General features: G+C 38.0%; 1 protein-coding gene and 1 long non-coding RNA gene across 3 annotated transcripts in view; one reads left to right on the forward strand and one right to left on the reverse strand.

Annotated features, from left to right (window-relative positions):
• The first annotated feature begins 39 nt into the window (after nucleotides 1-39).
• Nucleotides 40-14049, forward strand: LOC116760056. 2 transcript variants are annotated; one of them, XR_004351630.1, is made up of 4 exons: nucleotides 43-420; nucleotides 8606-8797; nucleotides 12365-12788; nucleotides 13136-14049. It is a non-coding gene; the product is annotated as an uncharacterized LOC116760056 (long non-coding RNA). The 2 variants fall into 2 exon arrangements; XR_004351629.1 differs by having other exon boundaries at nucleotides 40-8797.
• Nucleotides 10180-22567, reverse strand: part of LEMD3 (LEM domain containing 3) — an 85676-nt gene continuing 73288 nt past the window's right edge. Inside the window, exon 14 of the mRNA XM_032644294.1 lies at nucleotides 10180-10383. Within this exon, the coding sequence (XP_032500185.1) occupies nucleotides 10326-10383 (58 nt within the window). The 3' untranslated portion in view covers nucleotides 10180-10325. The remainder of the gene's footprint in view (nucleotides 10384-22567) is intronic.

A 22567-nucleotide genomic window follows, 5' to 3' on the forward strand; every position in this document is an offset into this window, starting at 1 on the left:
GCATGACGGGAAATTCCTGGGCACTGGCAGCCGAGTCCAAATATGAGCATAGGAGACGAGCGAGGGAGGATCGCGGATCGCGCCCGCCGCGGACGGGGCCCGCTGCCCGGGACTCGGCGGCCGCCAATTCCCTCCTCCTCCAAATCCTCCTCCTCCTCAGCTGCCAACCCCAAGGCCGCCGGCTGCCGAGTGCAACCGGGAGGTGGAATCCCTCTGACAGAGGGCATCCCTTTCCAGTGTTGGGGCCCAAGAGCAGAGCGGCGCATCCCACCCACGGGTCCCGCCTAAGACCCCTGAAGGGGTAGAAAAGAGAGGAACCACCACGAGGAGAACCGACAGCGAGCCAGGGACCCGCGAGAAGGCATTTAAGGGGTTTGAGAAGACTCTTGCGATGCCCCTAATCAACTGGGAGCTTTGTGAGTAAGTGGATAAAAATATCCGGCAAGTGCTTCTCTTGAGTGTGGTCAGGTGAGGCTGGAGCGGCACTGCCAGTTATGCACACACTCAGGTGAGCCATCCTATACGAAACGAACAGGCATTATAATATATAAAACACCCCCCTGCATTCCAGGTGAGTGGGCCCTTTACACCAGGTGTGTGTGTAGGGTGTGTGTGTGTGTTTAGCCAGAGTTACAAACGGGCTCTCCCCAAACTTATATCTGAACACCATATATGGAGTTGAGGCAGACTGGCTGACAATAGTTTTTCATACTAGCTAAATGCTGATATTTATTTAGATTAGTCATTCTTTTCACCTCCAGCCTCTCTTCATCTCCCTTACATTAGTTTTGTATTTCTTGTAGCTAATCTGAAGGGCAGTGGTGAAATTTATTCAAAAGGTACTACCTCTGACGACCAGAAATGTCAGTCCCCGATGTTTAATTACAGGCCTAAACCAATAGTTGCCTGACTTTTCTCTGGCACTGATAACCCCTCCAGTAATCAAGGCCAAATGACCCTTAGCTTTTCAAGAGGACATAATTATGTCTAATTACTACTTTTTCTTTTTTACTGGCACTAATGGAACAGGCCCTGGAGATGTAGGATGTTATATAATTACTTATGACCATTTTAAGATGCTACAGAAATGATTCACTGATGCAAAATGCTTATGGGGTAAAAGTCAAACAGATTTAGAGTGTGGATTATTCTAACATGACCTAAAGTACGGTAATTTGTACATCACACTATTTGTTTGAAAATGCTATATTTGAAAATTAGAAACTTTGTTTCAAAACGAATTCAATTCTGGCAAAGTATTAAGGCCCATATGCCAAAAACCAGTCCTTTTGCAAGTGGTTCCCCTTAAATCATCTGGTACTGAGAAACACCACATCCCATGAATTATTCCTGGCAAATGGGCAGATTTCACCCTCAATGTACTAGCAGTGATAACGAGACAAAGGGCAGATGACCTAAGTAAACTAACAGTAAATAAAATGTAATACAGTAAATTAGGGATTTAAAAGACACAGGCATTATTACTCAACTTAAGTATCTAGAAGCTGGTTATCTTAAAGGGGATATTCAGGAAACTCTTTATGCATTCTCTCCCTTTCCTCTTTTTTGTATATTTTGTATTACATAAGCACTTTTCTTATTCATTTCCCCCACAACGTGTAGTATAATTCTTTGCCCATAGTTTTTTTTTCTTTTTTTTTACTTTTATTTTCGGCTGCCGTGGGTGGGAGGAACGCAGGATCTTTTGTTGCAGGGTGCTTCATTACCCCGTGCCGGCTTCTCTCCAGTTGTGGCGCGCGCGGGCTTAGTTGCCCCGTGGCATGTGGGATCTTAGTTCCCCAACCAGGGATCGAACCCGTGTCCCTTGTACTGGAGGGTGGATTCTTAACCAATGGACCACCAAGGAAGTCCCGCCCATAGCTCAAATGTTTGTTTAAAAACAAAAGTAAAATGAGCACAGTCATTTGTAGACTGACATATAGGAGCTCCCTAAGTGTAGAGAAAAGCTTGTTTCAAAGGGCTGTAATAATTTTGGCTATATTTAAAATATTTTAGTTGACCTTAAGTACAAAAACATAAAATTACAAAGAATGCAGTATACCACTGCATGTTAATATAAGTGGAGGGTTAATTAATTGTATCAACTGCTGACTTGACAGCAATACCAGCAGCTGTTCTAAAGGCTTGAATAAATATGCTAAAGAAGGGAGAAAAGAACAAAAGTTACTGAGTACACAGTAAGTGCCAGACACTGTGCTAGTTGTTTTACACATGGTATTTCATTGAATTCTTCCAAATATCTTTGAGCTTTTTATTTTGTATCCCTATTTTACAGCTAAGGAGAGGCATAGGTAAGTAAATTATGCTACTAAGAAGGGGTAAAGTAGTATTGGAATTCAAATCTCATTTCAAAGTCCACATATATTTTTACTGTACTAATCTGCCCCATTTTCTTTACATTAAAAACAAAACAAAAACCAGGGTATTCAAAAACTGTATTCATTGGGCTCTTGTGGTTTTAAGTAACTGGTGTGCACTTAGGTTACCTCAAGTAATAGGGGTAAAGAATAAATGTGGAAATAAGACCAGAGACTTAACCGGCTTGTCAGGTCATCCTTGGTGGGCCCGGGGGTGGGGGCCTGTGCCTTTGATGGGTACCAGAAACAGGAAAGCTACTACCCTCTGACCACATTCCTATGAGTTTTGTAGTTTAAATCATATATTTCACATGTTTTCTCTTTGTTATTATAATCTTAATGACAATCATGTTAACATATTATCTTAAACAATGTTTGTTTTTAAGACAAAGGACCCAGAGGAGGTAACTGTTTCCTTTGCTTCCTATATACCATCCCTCCCCCAACCCAGTGGTGTGCTAGTAAATATTTAACAACCAGATCTGGAGGAAGGAGGCCTGAAGTGTAACAAAACCCAATTTATGTGGGTGTAACACTCCCACCAGCCTAAGTCTCTGGAGGCAAAGCTGGGGAGAGATGCCCTCAACCAGCTCTTGGGCCCCTGTGAGCCAGTCCCATCACACCACCGCCCCAACCCCTCAGAAATGTCCTCAGAACGCAGCAAAATTCAAGTTGCACAGCCACAGCTTTTCTACTCTGGCTCCCACTACCAGCTGCCAGTTCTCCTCTATAGTTCATAATCAAATGCCTCAGCGGGGAGAGTTTGATTCTATCACCACAGTCCCTCTTGGAGAAAGTTCTGGTATGAGGTTATCTCATAAGCCACTGAGCAGCCTGTGGATTGGCTACCTCTGAGCCAGGTGTCCTCTCCTACTTCTGCAGCTGTAGCTAGGGTGGAAGGCTCACGTGCTAGACAACATGGTCACCTGTACTAAAGAAACAGACTGTGCTGCTGCTTTTCTAGGGCATTGCAGTTGGGGCAGCCTCTTTCAAAGGGAGTCTGTAAGCATGGCAGGCATTCAAGTTACAGTCTCTCTGACATACTATTCTCAACTCTTTCAGTAAATCCCCTCAGCCATTATGCAAAGCTTTGAGACAGTCCCCGTTCCACATACCCAAAGGAACATCTTGGGTGGATGCCAGCAATTGCAAACAGGAGAAAGGACACGTTCGGACTAGATATTATTCAAAAGCCCTCAGGCAGGGTGAGAAACCCTAAGTTAGTACTTCAAATAAATGAACAGTTATCAAGTGCCATTATTCTAAACCAATAATGATCAATTGGAAAGGGAATTAATTACCTCCTAGGAGGATGTAACAGATTCTCCAGAAGGAAGTTTTTCTAACTACACTCAATCCAAACTCCCAAAATTCTGCTTTCCTATCCTGCGAGGTAGAATGTTGTCACTCTCACCCCTGCTGAGAACACTGTTTTATACTGATGGAAGCATGCCCCCCCCCCCCCGCCCCCCGCCTCAAGGAGCTAGAGTGGGAAGAGAGTTAAGGAGAACTCTTCTCAGCATGAGGGACACAGAGTCAGTGCTGACTGGCTAAGAGAGACACAGAACATCTTCTCTCATTCTGAAAAAGGATTTCCTCTTCCATGACAACCCTCCAGCCCCCAGTCACCAAACACACTAAAATGACAAGGACTCTCAAAGGCGGAAGACTGAATTAAAGTGAGCATTTTCCTTCTTATCTTGGTAAAATGGTTTGCCTGCAACTAAACGGTATTTTTTAATTTTACAGTTGAGGCCATCCCTTTTGTTGATTAATTCTGAAGAGATTTGAAGAATGTATTCCCATGATTGACGTGCTGTTTGATTCTACCAGCTTTGGCTGTGGATATGCTACAACAAGTAATAAATAGTTAACAAGATGACTTCCAATATTGTAGAGAATTAAATAATCCTCTAGACCAGCAAAGCTGCTTGGCTTTTGGCACGATTGTATCACATGAAGTGGCATACCCAAAATCAACTACACACACAGAATAAGGGGGCTGGGAGAGAGGGACAAGAATGAACTTTTAAGCTGGTACAGGAAGATTCTTTTTTTTTGAATTTTATTTATGTTTTTATACAGCAGGTTCTTATTAGTCATGTATTTTATACATGTTAGTGTATTAGTATCAATCCCAATCTCCCAACATCCCTCAACCACCCCCCGCCAACCCTGCCACTTCCCCCTCTTGGTGTCCGTAGGTACAGGAAGATTCTGATGGGAGACTTGATTCTACTCTTTCACTCAGTCTGTTCCTGAATGCTTCTTATATTGAGAGCATCTCACACCATGGTGTGCGTGTCCAGTGTTTAAAGGTGTGTTTTTTTCACACAACTTATCCCTAACTGCAAACCAGCTCCTTCATGTGTTGTTCGTCCAAAGAGGCTCCAATAGGAGGTAGAGGAAACCCTGGCTGTGTTGGGCTTCCTGCGAAATGGTATGTTGCCCTCCAAAATGGTGCTTCATTACAGGATTTTCTGCAGTAGTTTTACCGTTGCCATTAAAGCTTCTGGGACAATGGGTAAGTTACTTAATTACTCTAAGCCTTGATATTCTTTTTTCTCTGTATAATGGGAAAATAAAGGTACCTACCACTCATGATGCTTAGCCCTAGCCCCATGCTAGCAAATGGTAAATCCTTAATAAATATCAATATAGTACTAATGTGATTAACTTTTATCACAGCTTACTAACTTTCAATCACCACAAAGCCACTCTTTGCCTTTAAGCCTTATCTGATAGGAGTTCCTCTGTCTGAAATGACTCATAATTTCTCTTCACAGCTCAGAGTCCTACACTTGTATTCATAATCCCCTCTTAAGGAAGTCTGTCCAGATTTAGTAATCCTGTCAACACATATTTTCTTCAAATTTACTTTTTATATTTATACCCAAGGTTACTAATAGTAACTATGTTTTCAAATATATTTTTAACTTCCTCAAAGTAATCAGAAGGCTACACACTTATATGATTATTCAAACTATTTTTGTGAAAACCAGTTTTAGAATTGCAATCAAAATAAATGATACATTTTGAAAAATATCTTCAGCACAGGAAAATCATCTTTGCATTCTTTCATTCATTCAACAAATATTTACTGAATGCTTTCTATATGCTGGATAGACAATGAACAAGATAAACCAGTAAAATATTTAGTGATAGAGAAATAAGGCAGGGAAGGTTGCTGAAAGTGTTGGGGAAGTAACATTAAAGACATGGAAGAAAGAAGGAAGCCATGCAGTATGTAGGAAAGGAGGAACAGCAAGTGAAAAGGCCATGCCCAAGGCAGAGGCAGGCACGCCCTGTAGGAGGACCATCCAGGAGGCCAGATGAGAAGAGGGTGGAAAGGGGCCATGGGGGGGAGCACTAGAAGACGTGGCCTGAGTAATTATAAGGACTTTGGCTTTTATTGTGAGTGAGATGGGAAGCTACTGCAGGATTTTGAGCAGAAGAGCGACATGATCTTACATTGGCTGTTCTGTTAGGCATGCAGAGACAGAAAGGGAGACCAATTAGAAGGTCTTGAAGTAATCCAGATGAGAGGTAATGGTGATTTTGGAGTAGGAAGGAGGAAGTGGAGGTGGTGAAAAGTGATCAAATTGCAGAGAAATTTGGAAGAAGCGGCCCAGAAGATTTGCTGACAGACCAAGTGTAGGGTGTGAAAGAAAGGTTAAGAATGTCTCTATACTTTTTTTTCCTCTTTTTTTTTCTGAGCATTACAGAATTGCCATTTCCTGAGCTCTGGATGACTTAGAAGTAGGTGGTGGGGTAGTATATTAGAAGCTCAGTTTTGGACATGTTAAGTTTGAAATGACTTTTAAACATACAAGATAATGTTCATCTAGACCATTAAATATGAAAATTGCACGTATAGGGGAATGTCTGGGCTGCAGATAGTATATATGATATCTAAATCCTGAGAGGTCCCTGGATTGATTTAAAAAAAAAAAAAAAAAATGCCAGCAGGGCCACTGAGAAGGTGAGGCTAAAAAGGTAGTAGGAAAATCAGTCAAGTATGGAGGCCTAGGAAGCAAATGAAGCTTTTTTTTCTTTCTTTCTTCAACTTATATACTTAGAATATATTCTTTGTGGATAAAGACAGAAATTATTTAGAATCAAAATAGGATAGATGAATAACCAAATAAAGTTATATCCTTTTTATGCTTTAAATGAGTAAACATAAAATATTAAAAATGATTTTATTTTGTGACTTATAGATCGTCTCTGAAACTTACCCTAAAAGATAGTCTCTAGGTATCTGAGGAATAGCAGCACTGGAATACAGGTATATTCTACCGTTGTAACCACAGTGAAAAGCTATCCCTATAGGTCAAATGGCCAAATACCAAATATTTGTGGTGTGTAAATGACAAGGTCTATCAGACAGGTGGGAATAAAGACATCTCTTCAGAGAGGAACTTTTGTGAGGCTCAAATATATACAAAGTGGTTTTAAAACTGTTGTTTAAAGTATTGTACAGATGTTGCTTTTATAGTTTTTAAAGCTGGTGGTCATAAAAGCAGAGAGAGAAATAATCTTGCAGCTGGCAGATTTCTCTTCAAACTCTGGCTATGCCATGTGATAGTTGTGCATGATTTTACAGTTCACATCTCTGGGATTTAGTTACCTTATCTTTAAAATGAAATAATACCTGCTCTGCCTGTTCTGCAAGATGTTGGTGGAAGTCGAATGATATAATGAGGGAGCTTTCAAACTACTGATATCTAGAGCAAAAGTCATGATTGAGGCGAGCTACATTTTTCTAAATTCACCTACTTTTGTTTCTTTGTATAAGCCACAGTTCTCCATGTATCTTGAAGATACCTCCTTGAGATCCCAATTAAAAAAAAAAAAGTTCCTCTAAGGAAAATGCATACATACACACAAGCCCACAAAATTTGGTATACAATTGCACACTGATCGAAAATCACTTTGGAAAGCAATAGGAGTCATAATTTCTTATGTGGAAGAGAAACCTAATGAAAGTATCACCAAAAAAACAATTAGTGTGTAGTAGGCTATAGGGCAGGTCAGAAGAGGATAGCAGTGTTGGGAAGGCAACCCAGGCAGATGCAGAAACACAAGCTTGAGGTAATGAGAGCCCCTAGTCTAAGATGGTAGCCATGAGACTAGAGATGAACAAGGAGATGTGGTAAGAATAGTTGCCAGATAAAATGCAGTATGCCCAGATAAATCTGAATTCTAGATAAACACCAAATAATTGTTTAGTATATCCTAAATATTGCATGGGGCATACTTACACTAAAACATTATTCATGGTTTATCTGAAATTCCATTTTAACTGGGCATCCTGTATTTTTATTTGCTAAGTCTGGCAACCCTAGAGAGAAACCGGTGAACTTATTCCTACCCTCATCCCCATGTTTCTGAGGCAGATTCTGAAACAACAAACAAAACAATGTGTACAACATGACCACTGTGAAAAGGACAGAGTCATTGAAAGCTAGTCCAGGTCTTTTGTGGATCCTGAAGAGATCAATAAAGATGTCAAACAGTTCTTCACAGACCTATTTATTTCCCAGACAGGGCATGAGAGTTACTAATATTGTGGTTATATTCTATTCTCCATATATGAGTTTCGTACTGTCCAGTACAATCTACCTGAATGTGTGTGTGCACATGTGTGTTTAATGTATGGGCTAATTAGCAAAAGAAACACTGGCTCACGGTTGCCCTGGACAGAAACATGAACTGGAGGACCCACAGTCTGTCCATCATCCGCCACCTACACACACACACACACACACACACACACACACACACACACGTGCACATGAGACTGGGCAGGGAAGTTTCTTCCCTATGCAGCCCAAGCCTGTGGTCTTACTTGATTGGACAGTGTATGGTATGAGTGGGGAGGAAGAAGTTTAAACAACAAGGTCCCTTTCAGTGGAGAAGTAGGAACAGTTGAAATATTCAAAGAAGGAAATCCATTTGAGGTGATATTACAAACCCGAAGGCAGGACAGGCAGGAGTATTCAGGTGACTTTCTCCATCTAAAAGCTTAAGGCCTTTAAGGTCTTCTCATCTCCTGGGTAATACAGGTGAAAATCCAAACTAGAACTGCAGAATTTAACCCTTATCTCTTCTACTTTGTAATTCTGTTCTGAAATTACCTTCACCGTGTCCTAGTGTCTCACTCTGTGGAGGCGGAAAAGTCATGAGAGCAAGGAGAAAGGGGTCTGGTTTCACTTCTCTTGTAGGTATAGCGGCAGACTAGGATTCACAACCGATGATCAGCAGTACCCAAGAACAGCCCACAGTGAAGCTGGAGACCACAAAAGGCCCACAGCCCACACCTCTGCAGAGCATTTTGGAGAAGACAGGTGGAGGATAAAGTAAGGCCAAACCTCATGACTGGCCGGTGACTTGGTGAAGGCTGTCCCTGAGCAAAAGTGAGTTTTGCAAATTTGGGGGTAGTAGAGATATGGAGCAAGACGTTGCAGGACTTGGATACTGACTGAACTCTCAACAGTAATAGAGAACTTTGAGAAGGAGCCTATATTCTTCTTTTGTGACTCCCCATAGTGTGATGAGTGCTCAATAAATGCTGTTGGCCGACTCTTTTAAACTGGGGATGGGGGAGAGGGGCACGAGGTTTGAAGGGGAAGGTGGGAGATGGTTAAGGAAGAATTTATGTACGTTCAACAGTCATAGAGAAAACAAATAGACCAAATAAAACTATTAGGCTTTTAACTTTCCACAGTTGTATAAAATGAAATAAAAATAGTTAGTTCCTTCTAAAAACCATTATATTCTGTTCCCAGTGGTAACAATTATGACTAGAACTGAAATGAAAACATATAACTATATCACAACCAAAGCTCTGAAAACTCAAGATATTTAGTGGAAAGAAATCCTGAAGAAACACTTAGTAGAGTGTTTGAAGTAAAAGCAAAACATTAAAACAATAAAAACATTTTCCAAAGGAAACAAATGAGGCTCAGCTAATTTCATGTCACTTCACAGCAATAAGGAAAAAAACGCTGGAAAATCTATACATTATGTAAGCAATGATGTTATAAACATGAAGGAAATAGCTCTGAACTGTTTCCAACTTTGCCTCTAAAATTCCTTTGGTGAGATGGCTGAACATATTATTTCCTGTTCTTGTACTCTGTGGGAAGTAACACACCCATTTTAATCTTTGTCACTTTTTCCTATATCAACATTCATGGGAGGAATTAGCACTGATAATTCTCCCAAGGTTGATATCTCATATTCAGAAGTCTTGTGGCAGTGGGTGTCAAACTTAAATATCAGAATACCTGGAGAACTTGTTACTATCCTGGGATCTCTCCCAGATACAGTGATTCAGCAGGCCTGGTGAGGGATTCAGGAATCTGCATTTCTAACAAGTACCCCAAATGATTCTAAGACAGGTGTTCCACAGACCTTTCTCTGGTTTAGAATAACAAGTGTAATTTTCATGTCTACCTTCCAACTGAGGAGGATAAATTTCGAGCTCTTTTTTCTATAATGCCCATAAGAATGGTGGAAAGGATTACAGGAAAATACATGAGAGTATACATAACACAGCTTTCATGACCTTTACAGGAAACTCAAATAACTACAATTTTTGATTTATAATAAGCCTTGAAATGAGGCACTGAAAGATTCTGAGTTGCATCCTGAGCCATCAGTCATTAATCTCCCCATAGTTTTAATGCTGTGAATATTTTATTGTATTCCTTGAAAATTGGTTAGTTTTAAATCAGGTTATAACTCCTAGGTAAGTGGAATATTTTTTTAAAAATTACTCCAGGTAAATGGGAATTTTCTGTACCAATCTAATACTAGAATATGATACACTTTATGAAATACAGTTGATCCTTGAATAATACAGGAGTTATGGGTGGCGATCCTCTGCGCAGTCAAAAATTCAAGTATAACTTATAGTCAGCCCTACCTATACTCGGTTCCTCAGTATCTGCGGTTCTGCATCCGCCAGTTCAACCAATCTCGAATTGTGTAGTATTTACTGTTGAAAAAAATCCGAATATAAGTGGACCCATGCAATTCAAACCCATATTAAAGGTCAACTGTACTTTATTATAGTACATATTTTTTTCTGAACATAATGAAAATAGCATTCTTCTCCAGACATTTAAATTACATAAGGCAATATTTATTCCACCAATGTCCATATATAAGGTTCTGTTTGATAACTAAGTAGTGTTTTAAGTATATTCAGCTGTTCTTGGGGAAAACCAAGAAAAGTGATTTTGATTTTTCCATGTTATTTAAGCATAGTGGAAAATGAAAATGAAAATTTATATAATTAGGCAGTTTTACTTAGATATGATACATTGTAACTTTTGAAAATGTGGTTTTATTTAAATGGGATATATTGAAATGTGGTTTATTTAAATGTGAAACAATGTATAATTCATAACGATGAATAGCAGAATGAGTGGCCAATCAACAAGGCTCATGGCTAGCTCTCCGAATGTGCAAACAGGATTCAACAACCCACATTACTGTTCATAACCAGTCTCTCTTCTTTACTGTCTGCTTCTTTCTCATCCCTATTGCTCCTGTTATCTTCCAGGGATCTACACCACACAACAGAGCCTCAATGATACCAGATATATACCAAAAAAAATTAATTTGTAAGACTCCTGCTGTTAAAAGATTATACCAGCCTATATATTTAGAGTCACATTAAGGAACATTGCAATAACACAGGACTGATTTTGGACTATCATTTTCAACATTTAATGTCTTCTGTTGGTGAATCACAACTGGTCCTTTCCAGTCAGGCTGACATCACTCTAATCACTGACACTACCCTAGTTCCACGGATGATAATTCTTGAATGCTGTCATAATCAGGATCTTAGTCTCAATGTTACATTGAGAAAAAGAAATTTACATTTAGATTTTCTGCCTCTTTGAAGTAGAAGTACTGAGCATAAAAATAATTTTTGGACACAATAGTTGGGCAAAACTAATAATAAAATAAGTAATTTAGGAGAGATGAAAAACTAACAAGGTATACTGTTTCAAAGTCAAATAAAAAGGGAGAATACATTAGTTTCAAAAGAACAAAAGTAGTTAATGGTGAAGAAGAACAACCAGTTATAGAAATAAAGATGTCAAAACTTCTGGGCTTTCAAAACTGCACCCAGTCAGGATATACCAGAGCATTCACCATTAATATGATGTTTACTTTAGATTTTTGGTAAATATCTTTTATCAGATTTAGGAAGTTCCCTTCTACTCCTATTTTTCTAAGAATTACTTTTCTATGAAAGGATATATGCATTTGGAATTTTATCAGATGGTTTTACTGCATCTATCTGAGATGATCATATTAAATTCACTTATTTTGTTAGTGGGACAAGTTACATTGGTTTTCTAATGTCAAACTAATCTTGCATTCCTGGAATAAATCCAACTTGGTCATGATATGTAATTCTTACTCAGATGCTGCAGTTTGGCTTGCTGACGATTTTGGTTTGTTTGGGATTTTTGCATTTATTCAGGGGGCTTGCCCTATAAATTTTCCCTTTCTGTTTGGTTTCTGCATCAAAGTTATGTTAATCAGTCCACTCCCTTTCTCTATTTGCTGGAATGGGAAATATATCATTTCAAAAAGGAGGCACTGAAGAGATTATAGATTTTCCAAGGTCTCTCTTATGCATGAGCATTGTTAAGGGTAACTACAATGAAAAGCAAAGGGATGTTAAAAATAAATCACATTATCAAGTAGTTGGTTTCATAGAGCCTGATTTAGAGATGGTGACAGGGACATATGACAGCATTTTACATTATTTCACTTAATTCTCTCAACTGCATCATAAGCAGTTTTAAAAATGAGGAAATCGAGTCTTAGACTACGTGACTTGCCTAAGGTCACACAACCAGGATGTGTTAAAGTCGAAATGTGAACATGGTTCTCTCACTCCAGAGACTGTGCTCTTAAACCACGCCTCCTTTTTTCCCCCTCTCTCAATACAGGAATCCAGTGTTTGTAAGACCTTTCATATACCTGCTAACTGTAACAACCCACAGATCTGCCACCAAAATAAACATAGCCTTTTCCAAAGTGCTGTAAAAAGTCTAAAATGTCTGAGCTTCATTACCAAAGGTTGGTAGTGATTCAAAATATACTAGCAGGGCTTCCCTGGTGGCGCAGTGGTTGAGAGTCTGCCTGCCGATGCAGGGGACACGCGTTCGTGCCCTGGTCCAGGAGGATCCCACATGCCGCGGAACGGCTGGGCCCGTGAGCCATGGCCGCTGAGCCTGCACGTCCAGAGCCTGTGCTCCGCAACGGGAGAGGCCCGCATACCAAAAATAAAAAAGAAAGAAAAAATATATATACTAGCAGAGGAGATCAAATTAAGAAGATGAAGTAAAGACAATTATGGAAATTCTAATTAAGGTAAGCATTCAAATATATGTAATATATTTGTGGAGAAATTTTGTAAAATACATATACAATATAACAGATTGGAATTCACTGCTAAATCTTGGAGTATTTCCCTCCAATAGTACGTATATGATATATTCCTTTCACTCTAGATACATAATTTTTCACTTTTAACAACTCTGGTATAGAAATTCATTTTAGAATAAATGGTGTCTTAAAAAATCACTGTCAAAGTTATAAAAGAAACAAAATTGCAGTCTAACCTGCATTACTTCCCATTTCTTCCAGGGAATTGATGTTTGCTTTTATCTGGGGGAACTACTAACTGTAAACACTTTAACTTCTCTCTTTGCTTGCAGATTTTTGCACCATGCTGGTGGAAGGAACCGAAACCAGTCTGAATGAAGATCAGCTGGTTCTTTTGCGGTCCCGTTCCAGGTGGGACATTTACCCTGACTCTGAGGTTGTTCTAGCTTTATGGTAGGGTCTCCTATCAGAATCCACATCTTCAGTGTTACTTTTATTGTTGTTTTCCTTTCTTACTTAGTGCCAGAGAAAATGCTGCCTCTTCCAACTAACAGTATCTTAGATGAAATACAGTATATTTGAAATAATGATTATGCAACTTAAGAAACACATAGACAATATTTTCCACACCTTAAGTATTCCTCAAGGACATTATTTTAATGATTGCCCATGATTCATATAATCCATAATTCATTATTTATTCTCATTTTTGCAGATTTCAATTGCTTCTAATTTTTATTACAGAATAAAGCTGTAATGAACATCATTTTCATATCTTCATGTCATCCTGATAATTTCTTCAGAATAAATTCCTAAAAATTTATTGGACTTCAAAATTTATTGGCAAAACTATGTATTGCAAAATTGACCTATAGAAATGAGCATCACTTTACATAACTACCAGCATTAATATAAGGGGCCTACTTTCCCTAAACTTAAGAAAAATTGTGAAGTTTCATATGTAAAAAGACTTTCTCAATTGTTGATTAATTTGCATTTATATCTGTGGCTGACTGTTTCATATTTTTGTTGGCCATTTGCAGCTCTTCATTTGTGGGTCATCTCCTGATGTCATTTGACTATTTTTCTATTGGGATGTTAGTCTTTTTATGTTAGAATAATTTTTACTTGTAGAATATTACTGCAAATCATATATAGTGCTAACATCTTTCAATTTCCTTGTCTTTTCATTTGTTCTTAGACGTTTTGGATGTACTGATCATTTTAATATAACCAAACATGTTTCTTTATGGTTTCTTTCTTCGTTTCTGTGCTTAACCCTCTATCAAATGTTTTCCTCTGATTTTTTTATTAGTTATTTTGTGACTATTTTTCAATTCTTTATTCCTCCTGGAATTTATCTGGGTATGTGTAGAAGACTCTTTACAAGTGAAAACACAGAAGACTGAAACTACTGTAGATACCACATTGATGATATAAAATCTAATGTGAAAACAGAACTGAAGGGGCTTCCCTGGTGGTGCAGTGGTTGAGAGTCCGCCTGCCAATGCAGGGGACACGGGTTCATGCCCCGGTCCGGGAGGGTCCCATATGCCGCAGAGCGGCTGGGACCGTGAGCCATGGCTGCTGGGCCTGTGCGTCCAGAGCCTGTGCTCTGCAACGGGAGAGGCCACAACAGTGAGAGGCCCGCGTACCGAAAAAAAAAAAAAAACAAACAAACAAAAAAGAACTGAAGTGAATTCAAAAAGAAAACATCTAATCTGCCCCCTTATCCATTCTCTCCCCTAAACCAAATGACTCTATGTTTGCATATTATTCTCGTTCTCATTGTTTCCAGCTAATTGCTTAGAACAGTGCTCTCCAAACTTTTTTTACTTCATGGCGCTGAAAGAAAAGGATAATCATTGTACAGCGCCCTGGTTAAATGGAGGAAGCTACTTAACAGCCTGCCAGAGGTCACTAGGCCTTGAGCTCCACCACTCCAAGTCCTAGTGCTACTCTAAAGGCTACATCTAAATGGTACATCTGTAACCATTTGTGGCACATCAGTTGGGAAGTCCATAATATTTCTGTCAGTTATCATGTTCCTCTGAAAGGAACCCTTCCCCAAAATGTTACTAGGGTCTATAAATCAGATGCTGGTAGTAAGGTAGAGAAGCCCGACTGTGACTGTCAAATAAAAAGAGAGCACTGAGCAAAGTAAACTGAACATTTGTTGTGTTATTGGGACATATGAAATTTTTGTGAAAGAATCCTCTCAGTCAAGTTAGTATGAAGAAATTGAGTGACTTCCACAGTGTGGAAGTATCTGGTCATTAAAATATTCTAAGTTACTACAAGCCAAAGGGTCTGTGCCTCTTCTAAGGAAATACAAGTTGCAGGAAACAGGCTTCTGGCCCTGGTATATTAGGGCTCTAACTTTTGCTCTTAATTTTTTAAAACTTTTATTGAATGATCCACTTTTTCCACTAATTTTTAAAGCCAATCTTTATCATATACTAAATTCTTACATATCAGAGTATCTTCGGAATTCAAGTATCCATTAACCACATACTGTTATGATAATGGATCATAAAATACTCTTATAAAAAGTGCTCTTTAAAAAGTCAATCCCAGGAATTCTCTGGTGGTCCAGGGGTTAAGACTCCATGCTTTCACTGCTGAGGGCGTGGGTTCAATCCCTGGTCGGGGAACTAAGATCCCACAAGCCGCACGGTGCAGCCAAAAAAGAAAAAGAAAAATCAATCTCTCCTCAAACATTCTTCCCCACTTCACAACACCTCCTACATTAATGTCTGTCTTTGACAGTGTCTTGCAGATTGTCATTCAAAACACAATGCAAGTGCAATGAAAATTCACTACAAAGTGAACTTGCAAGTCTCACAAATATGTAGTATTTCATGAAATTGATAAAGATGATGGAAGACTATTCAAATCATGAGTATAGCCATAGAATGTGTCAATAAGTCCAGTGAGCAATTAAAGGAAAGTTGCCAAGAACAAAAAAACAATGATACATGAAGCACATAAGGGAATGATTTGACTAGAAGATACCCTTACAAAAATGGATGAAGTCTGGGATCTTTTGTAAAATGATTTGATAATGGAACAGCCAACATGAAGTAAAAATTATCATTCCATGTTTCAAATAATTTTGTCAAAAAATATTTCTAAGAGTTAAAATATTTATAAGTTAACTATGTTATACAGAAAGTTTTTTTTGTAATCTTAGCAAAAAATTTTAAGTTAAAGTTCTAGTGAAACTATTTAGGAAAATTTGGTCCCAAATTTAAATAGATTTAATTTAAGTGACCTTCTGGTATCAGTTATGCTCAGGTAAGAATCTGTTTCAAGGTATTAGTTGTCTGACTATATATTTGTGCAACAGTGTTGACACAGATTTAATTTGCTTTAACATCTGATAGGGCCAGTCTCTCTTTATTAATCATATTTCATTAAGAATTTAATATCTTTCTTGTTTATCCTACCAGCTGATATTCTATAAATTCATTTAAAATACCAAGACATTAATTCTAATCTATGGAAAACTTTACTGGAATTGCATTAAACTTCTTTACTAATTTAGGAAGAATTAGGGAGCCTATTTGCTATATTCAGTCTTTTTATCAAGGAAAAATTGTCTCCATTTATTTGTTTTCTTTGATCTCTTTTAGAAAAGTTTTCCTCACATACATCTTATATATTACTTGTTGAATTTATTCATAGGTGATAACAGTGTACCTATCTATCAAATCACCATCTAAAACAGAATATCCCTATTCAACATGCAGGCACCAATCCCAAGACAGGAATTGTTTTTGGTAAAGAGCATGAATGATTTTCAAAGATGGGGACAATAATGAATAGCATAACAGAACTTATTTCCAGCAATATGATGGAATAAGACATCTTGAATAAACCTCCCAAAATAAAACATCTTTTTTACTGGATTAAACATGAAAAACATCTTTCAAAGTGAATTACTGATCTGGCAGTAAAGTAAGAGGAATCCTTAGAGGCCAAAAATGAAACAAAAGCAGAAAATCAAAGATATAATCAGATGTGGGAGCCAGTGGTGGCCCAAAGAGCACCAGCTGAACCCTCGTGACTTAGAGTTTTTAACAGTAGAATATATATTCTTCTCAAGTTCACATGGAACATTCTTCAGGATAGACCATATGCTAGGCCATAAAACAAGCTTCAAAGGTTAAAAAAAACTGAAATCAAACAAGTTTGTTATCCAACCACATGGAATGAAATTAGAAATTAACAACAGAGAGAAATATGGGAAATTCACAAATATGTGGAAATGAAACAAACTTCTAAATAACCAATGGGTCAAAAAAGAAACCACAGGGAAATTAGAATACTTTAAGATGAATGAAAATGAGGACACAATATATATATCAAAATGTATGGGACACAGCTAAGGCAGTGCTTAGAAGGAAATTTATAGCTGTAAATGCCCATATTAAAGAAAGAAAGGTCTCAAATCAATAACTTAAACTTCCACCTAAAGACACTGGAAAAAGAAGAGCAAAATAAACCCAAAGCAAGTAGAAGTAAGGAAATAACAGACTAGAGTGGAAATTCATGACATGGAGAATAGAAAAACAATAGGCAACATCAACAAAGCAAAAGATGATTCTTTGAAAATATCAAAATTGGTAAACTTGTAACTAGACTGACCAAGAAAAAAAGAAAACTCAAATTATTAAAATCAGTAACAAAAGAAGGGACATTACTACTGACATTACAGAAATAAAGAGGATTATAAGGGAATACTATGACTAACTATATACCAACAAATTACACAACAAATGAAATGTAAAAATTCCTAGGACACAAACTACTGAAACTGACTCAAGAAGAAATGGAAAATCTGAATAGACCTATCACAAGTGAAAAGACTGATTTAGTAATCAAAAAACTGCCTATAAGGCCTGGGCCTGATGACTTCAATGGTGAATTCTACCAAATATTTAAAAAATAATTAATACAAGTTTTTCACTAACTCTCCCCAAAAACAGGAGGGACCACTTCCCAATTCATTCTGAGACCAGTATTACCATGATGCCAAAATCAGACAAAGACCTCACAAAAAAAGAAAACTACAGACCAAATATCTCTTTTGAATATAGATACAAAAATCCTCAACAAAATACCAGCAAACTAAATTCACCAACATATTAAAAGGTTTATACACCATGATTATGGCTTGAGTGTTATCCCAGGAATGGAAGGTTGGTTTAGCATTTGAAAATTAATCCCTGTTATCAGTAGAATAAAGGACAAAAATCATATGATTATCTCAACAGAGACAGCATTTGACAAAATCCAACACACTTTCATGATAAAAACACTCAACAAACTAGAAATAGAAGGGAACTTCCTCAACTTGAAAAAAGAAAATGAGTAAATACTTTGAGGTCAGTGAAATGAAGACACAACACACCAAAAGCTAATGTCATACCTAATGGTGAAAGACTGAATGCTTTCCCTCTAATTTCAGGAACATGACAGGGATATCTGCTCTCCCCACATCTGTTCAACACCATATGGGAAGTTCTGGCCAGGGCAAGTAAGTCAAAAACAAAAGAAAAAGCATCTAAAAAAATTAAAACTACCTTTTATGCAGATGACATGATCTTATATATAGAAAGTTCTAAAGAATTCACTAAAACCTATTAGAACTAATAAATAAGTTCAACAAGGTGGCAGGACCCAAGATCAATAAGCAAAAACCAATTGTATTCTATATACTTGCAATGAACAATCTAAAAAAGCAATTTTTTAAAAATTCCATTTATAATAGCATCAAAAAGAATAAAACACCTAAGAATAAATTTAACAAAAGAAGTATAAAACTTATACCCTGAAAACTATAAAACACTGCTGAAAGAAATTAAAGGAGACTGTTTTTGAATTTTATTTTTTATACAGAAGTTTCTTATTAACTAATTTTATACATATTAGTATATATATGTCAATCCCAATCTCCCAATTCATCCCACCATGCCCCCACCACCCCCACTTTCCCGCCTTGGTGTCCATACGTTAGTTCTCTACATCTGTGTCTCTATTTCTGCCTTGCAAACTGGTTCAACTGTACCATTTTTCTAGATTCCACATATATGCATTAATATATGATATTTGTATTTCACTTTCTGACTTAATTCACTTTGTATGACAGTCTCTAGGTCCATCCATGTTTCTAAAAATGACCCAATTTCATTCCTTCATATGGCTGAGTAATACTCCATTGTATATATGTACCACATCTTCTTTATCCATTTGTCTGTTGATGGACACTTAGGTTGTTTCCATGACCTGGCTATTGTAAATAGTGCTGCAACGAACATTGGGGTGCATGTGTCTTTTTGAATTATGGTTTTCTCTGGGCATATGCCCAGTAGTGGGATTGCTGGGTCATACAGGAATTCTATTTTTACTTTTTAAAGGAACCTCCATACTGCTCTCCATACTGGCTGTATCAATTTACCTTCCCACCAACAGTGCAAGAGGGTTCCCTTTTCTCCACACCCTCCCCAGCACTTGTTGTCTGTGGATTTTCTGATGATGCCCATTCTAACCAGTGTGAGGTGATACCTCATTGTAGTTTTGATTTGCATTTCTCTAATAATTGGTGATGTTGAGAAGCTTTTCATGTGCCTATTGGCCATCTGTATGTCTTCTTTGGAGAAATGTCTATTTAGGTCTTCCACCCACTTTTTGATTGGGTTCTTTGTTTTTTTGATATTGAGCTGCATGAGCCATTTGTATATTTTGGAGATTATTCCTTTGTCCACTGATTTGTTTGCAAGTATTTTCTCCCATTCTGAGGGTTGTCTTTTCGTCTTGTTTATAGTTTCCTTTGCTGTGCAAAAGCTTTGAAGTTTCATTATGTCAAATTTGTTTATTTTTATTTCCATTACTCTAGGAGGTGTGTCAAAAAAGATCTTGCTGTGATTTATGTCAAAGAGTGTTCTGCCTATGTTTTCCTCTAAGAGTTTTATAGTGTCTGGCCTTACATTTAGGTCTTTAATGCATTTTGAGTTTATTTTTGTGTACGGTGTTAGTGAGTGTTCTAATTTCATTCTTTTATATGTAGCTGTCCAGTTTTCCCAGCACCACTTATTGAAGACACTGTCTTTTCTCCCTTGTATATCCTTGCCTCCTTTGTCATAGATTAGTTGACCATAGGTGCATGGGGTTTATCTCTGGGCTTTCTATCCAGTTCCATTGATCTATATTTCTGTTTTCGTGCCAGTACCATATTGTCTTGATTACTGTAGCTTTGTAGTATAGTCTGAAGTCAGGGAGTCTGATTCCTCCAGCTCCGTTATTTTCCCTCAAGATTGCTTTGGCTATCCAGGATCTTTTGTGTCTCCATACAAATTTTAAGATTTCTTGTTCTACTTCTGTAAAAAATGCACTTGGTAATGTGATAGGGATTGCACTCAATCTGTAGATTGCTTTCGGTAGTATAGTCGTTTTCACAACGTTGATTCTTCCAATCCAGGAACATGGTATATCTCTCCAACTGTTTGTGTCATCTTTGATTTCTTTCATCAGTGTCTTATAGTTTTCTGAGTACAGGTCTTTTACCTCCTTAGGTAGGTTTATTCCTAGGTATTTAATTTTTTTTCTTTAATAAATTTTTTTATTTATTTATTTTTGGCTGTGTTGGGTCTTCATTGCTGCACGTGGGCTTTCTCTAGTTGTGGCGAGCAGGGGTGACTCTTCGTTGTGGTGCATGGGCTTCTCCTTGCAGTGGCTTATGTTTTGCAGAGCACACGCTCTAGGCACGTGGGTTTCAGCAGTTGTGGCACATGGGCTCAGTAGCTGTGGCTCGTGGGCTCCAGAGCGCAGGCTCAGTAGTTGTGGCACATGGGCTTAGTTGCTCTGCGGCATGTGGGATCTTCCTGAACCAGGGCTCGAACCCATGTCCCCTGCATTGGCAGGCAGATTCTTAACTACTGCACCACCAGGGGAGTCCTATATTTTATTCTTTTTGTTGCAATGGTGAATGGGATTGTTTCTTTAATTTCTCTTTCTGATCTTTTGTTGTTAGTGTATAGGAATGCAAGAGATTTCTATGCTTTAATTTTGTATCCTGCAACTTCACCAAATTCATTGAAGAGCTCTAGTAGTTTTCTGGTGGCATCTTTAGGATTATCTATGTATAGTATCATGTCATCTGCAAACAGTTAGTTTTACTTCTTTTCCAGTTTGTATTCTTTTATTTCTTTTTCTTCTCTGATTGCTGAGGCTAGGACTTCCAAAACTATGTTGCTTAATAGTGGTGAGAGTGGACATCCTTGTCTTATTCCTGATCTTAGAGGAAATGCTTTCAGTTTTTCACCACTGAGAATGATGTTGGCTGTGGGTTTGTCATATATGGCCTTTATTATATTGAGGCAGGTTTCCTCTATCCCCACTTTCTGGAGTTTTCATCATAAACGGGTGTTGAGTTTTGTCAAAAGCTTTTTCTGCATCTATTGAGATGATCATATGGTTTTTATTCTTCAATTTGTTAATATGGTCCATCACATTGATTGATTTGTGTATACTGAAGAATCCTTGCATCCCTCGGATAAATCTCACTTGATCATGGTGTATGATCCTTTTAACGCGTTGCTGGATTCTGTTTGCTAGTATTTTGTTGAGGATTTTTACATCTATATTCATCTGTGATATTGGTCTGTAATTTTCTTTTTTTGTAGTATCTCTGTCTGGTTTTGGTATCAGGGTGATGGTGGCCTTGTAGAATGAGTTTGGGAGTGTTCCCTCCTGTGCAATTTTTTGGAGGAGTTTGAGAAGGTTTGCTGTTAGCTCTTCTCTCAATGTTTGACAGAATTCACCTGTGAAGCCATCTGGTCCTGGCTTTTTGTTTGTTGGAAGATTTTTAATCACAGTTTCAATTTTATCACTTGTGATTAGTCTGTTCATATTTTCTATTTCTTCCTGGTTCAGTCTTGGAAGTTTATACCTAAGAATTTGTCCATTTCTTCCACGTTGTCCATTTTATTGGCATCGAGTTGCTTGTAGTATTCTCTTATGATGCTTTGTATTTCTGCAGTGTCTGTTGTAACTTTTCCTTTTTCATTTCTAATTTTGAGTCCTCTCCCTTTTTTTCTTTTGCAGTACGCAGGCCTCTCACTGCTGTGGCCTCTCCCGTTGCAGAGCACAGGCTCCGGACACACAGGCTCAGCGGCCATGGCTCATAGGCCCAGCCACTCCGCGGCATGTGGGATCTTCCCAGACCGGGGTATGAACCCGTGGCCCCTGCATCAGCAGGCGGACTCTCAACCTCTGAGCCACCAGGGAAGCCCTCTCCCTCTTTTTTGTGATGAGTCTGGCTAAAGGTTTATCCATTTTGTTTATCTTCTCAAAGAACCAACTTTTAGTTTTATTGATCTTTGCTGTTTTGTTTCTATTTCATTTATTTCTGCTCTGATTTTATGATTTCTTTCCTTCTATTAACTTTGGGTTTTGTTTGTTCTTCTTTCTCTAGTTACTTTAGGTGTAAGGCTAGATTGTTTGAGATTTTTCTTGTTTCTAGAGGTAGGATTCTATTGCTATAAAATTCCCTCTTAGAACTGCTTTTGCTGCATCCCATAGGTTTGGATCAACATGTTTTCATTTGTCTCTAGGTATTTTTTGATTTCCTCTTTGATTTCTTCTGTGATCTATCTCCTGGTTATTTAGTAACGTATTGTTTAGCCTCCACATGTTTGTTTTTTACATTTTTTTCCCCTGTAATTTATTTCTAATCTCATAGCGTTGTGATCAGAAAAGAT

Source organism: Phocoena sinus, chromosome 10, assembly GCF_008692025.1.
Source record: "Phocoena sinus isolate mPhoSin1 chromosome 10, mPhoSin1.pri, whole genome shotgun sequence".
Classification (NCBI taxonomy): Eukaryota; Metazoa; Chordata; class Mammalia; order Artiodactyla; family Phocoenidae; genus Phocoena; species Phocoena sinus.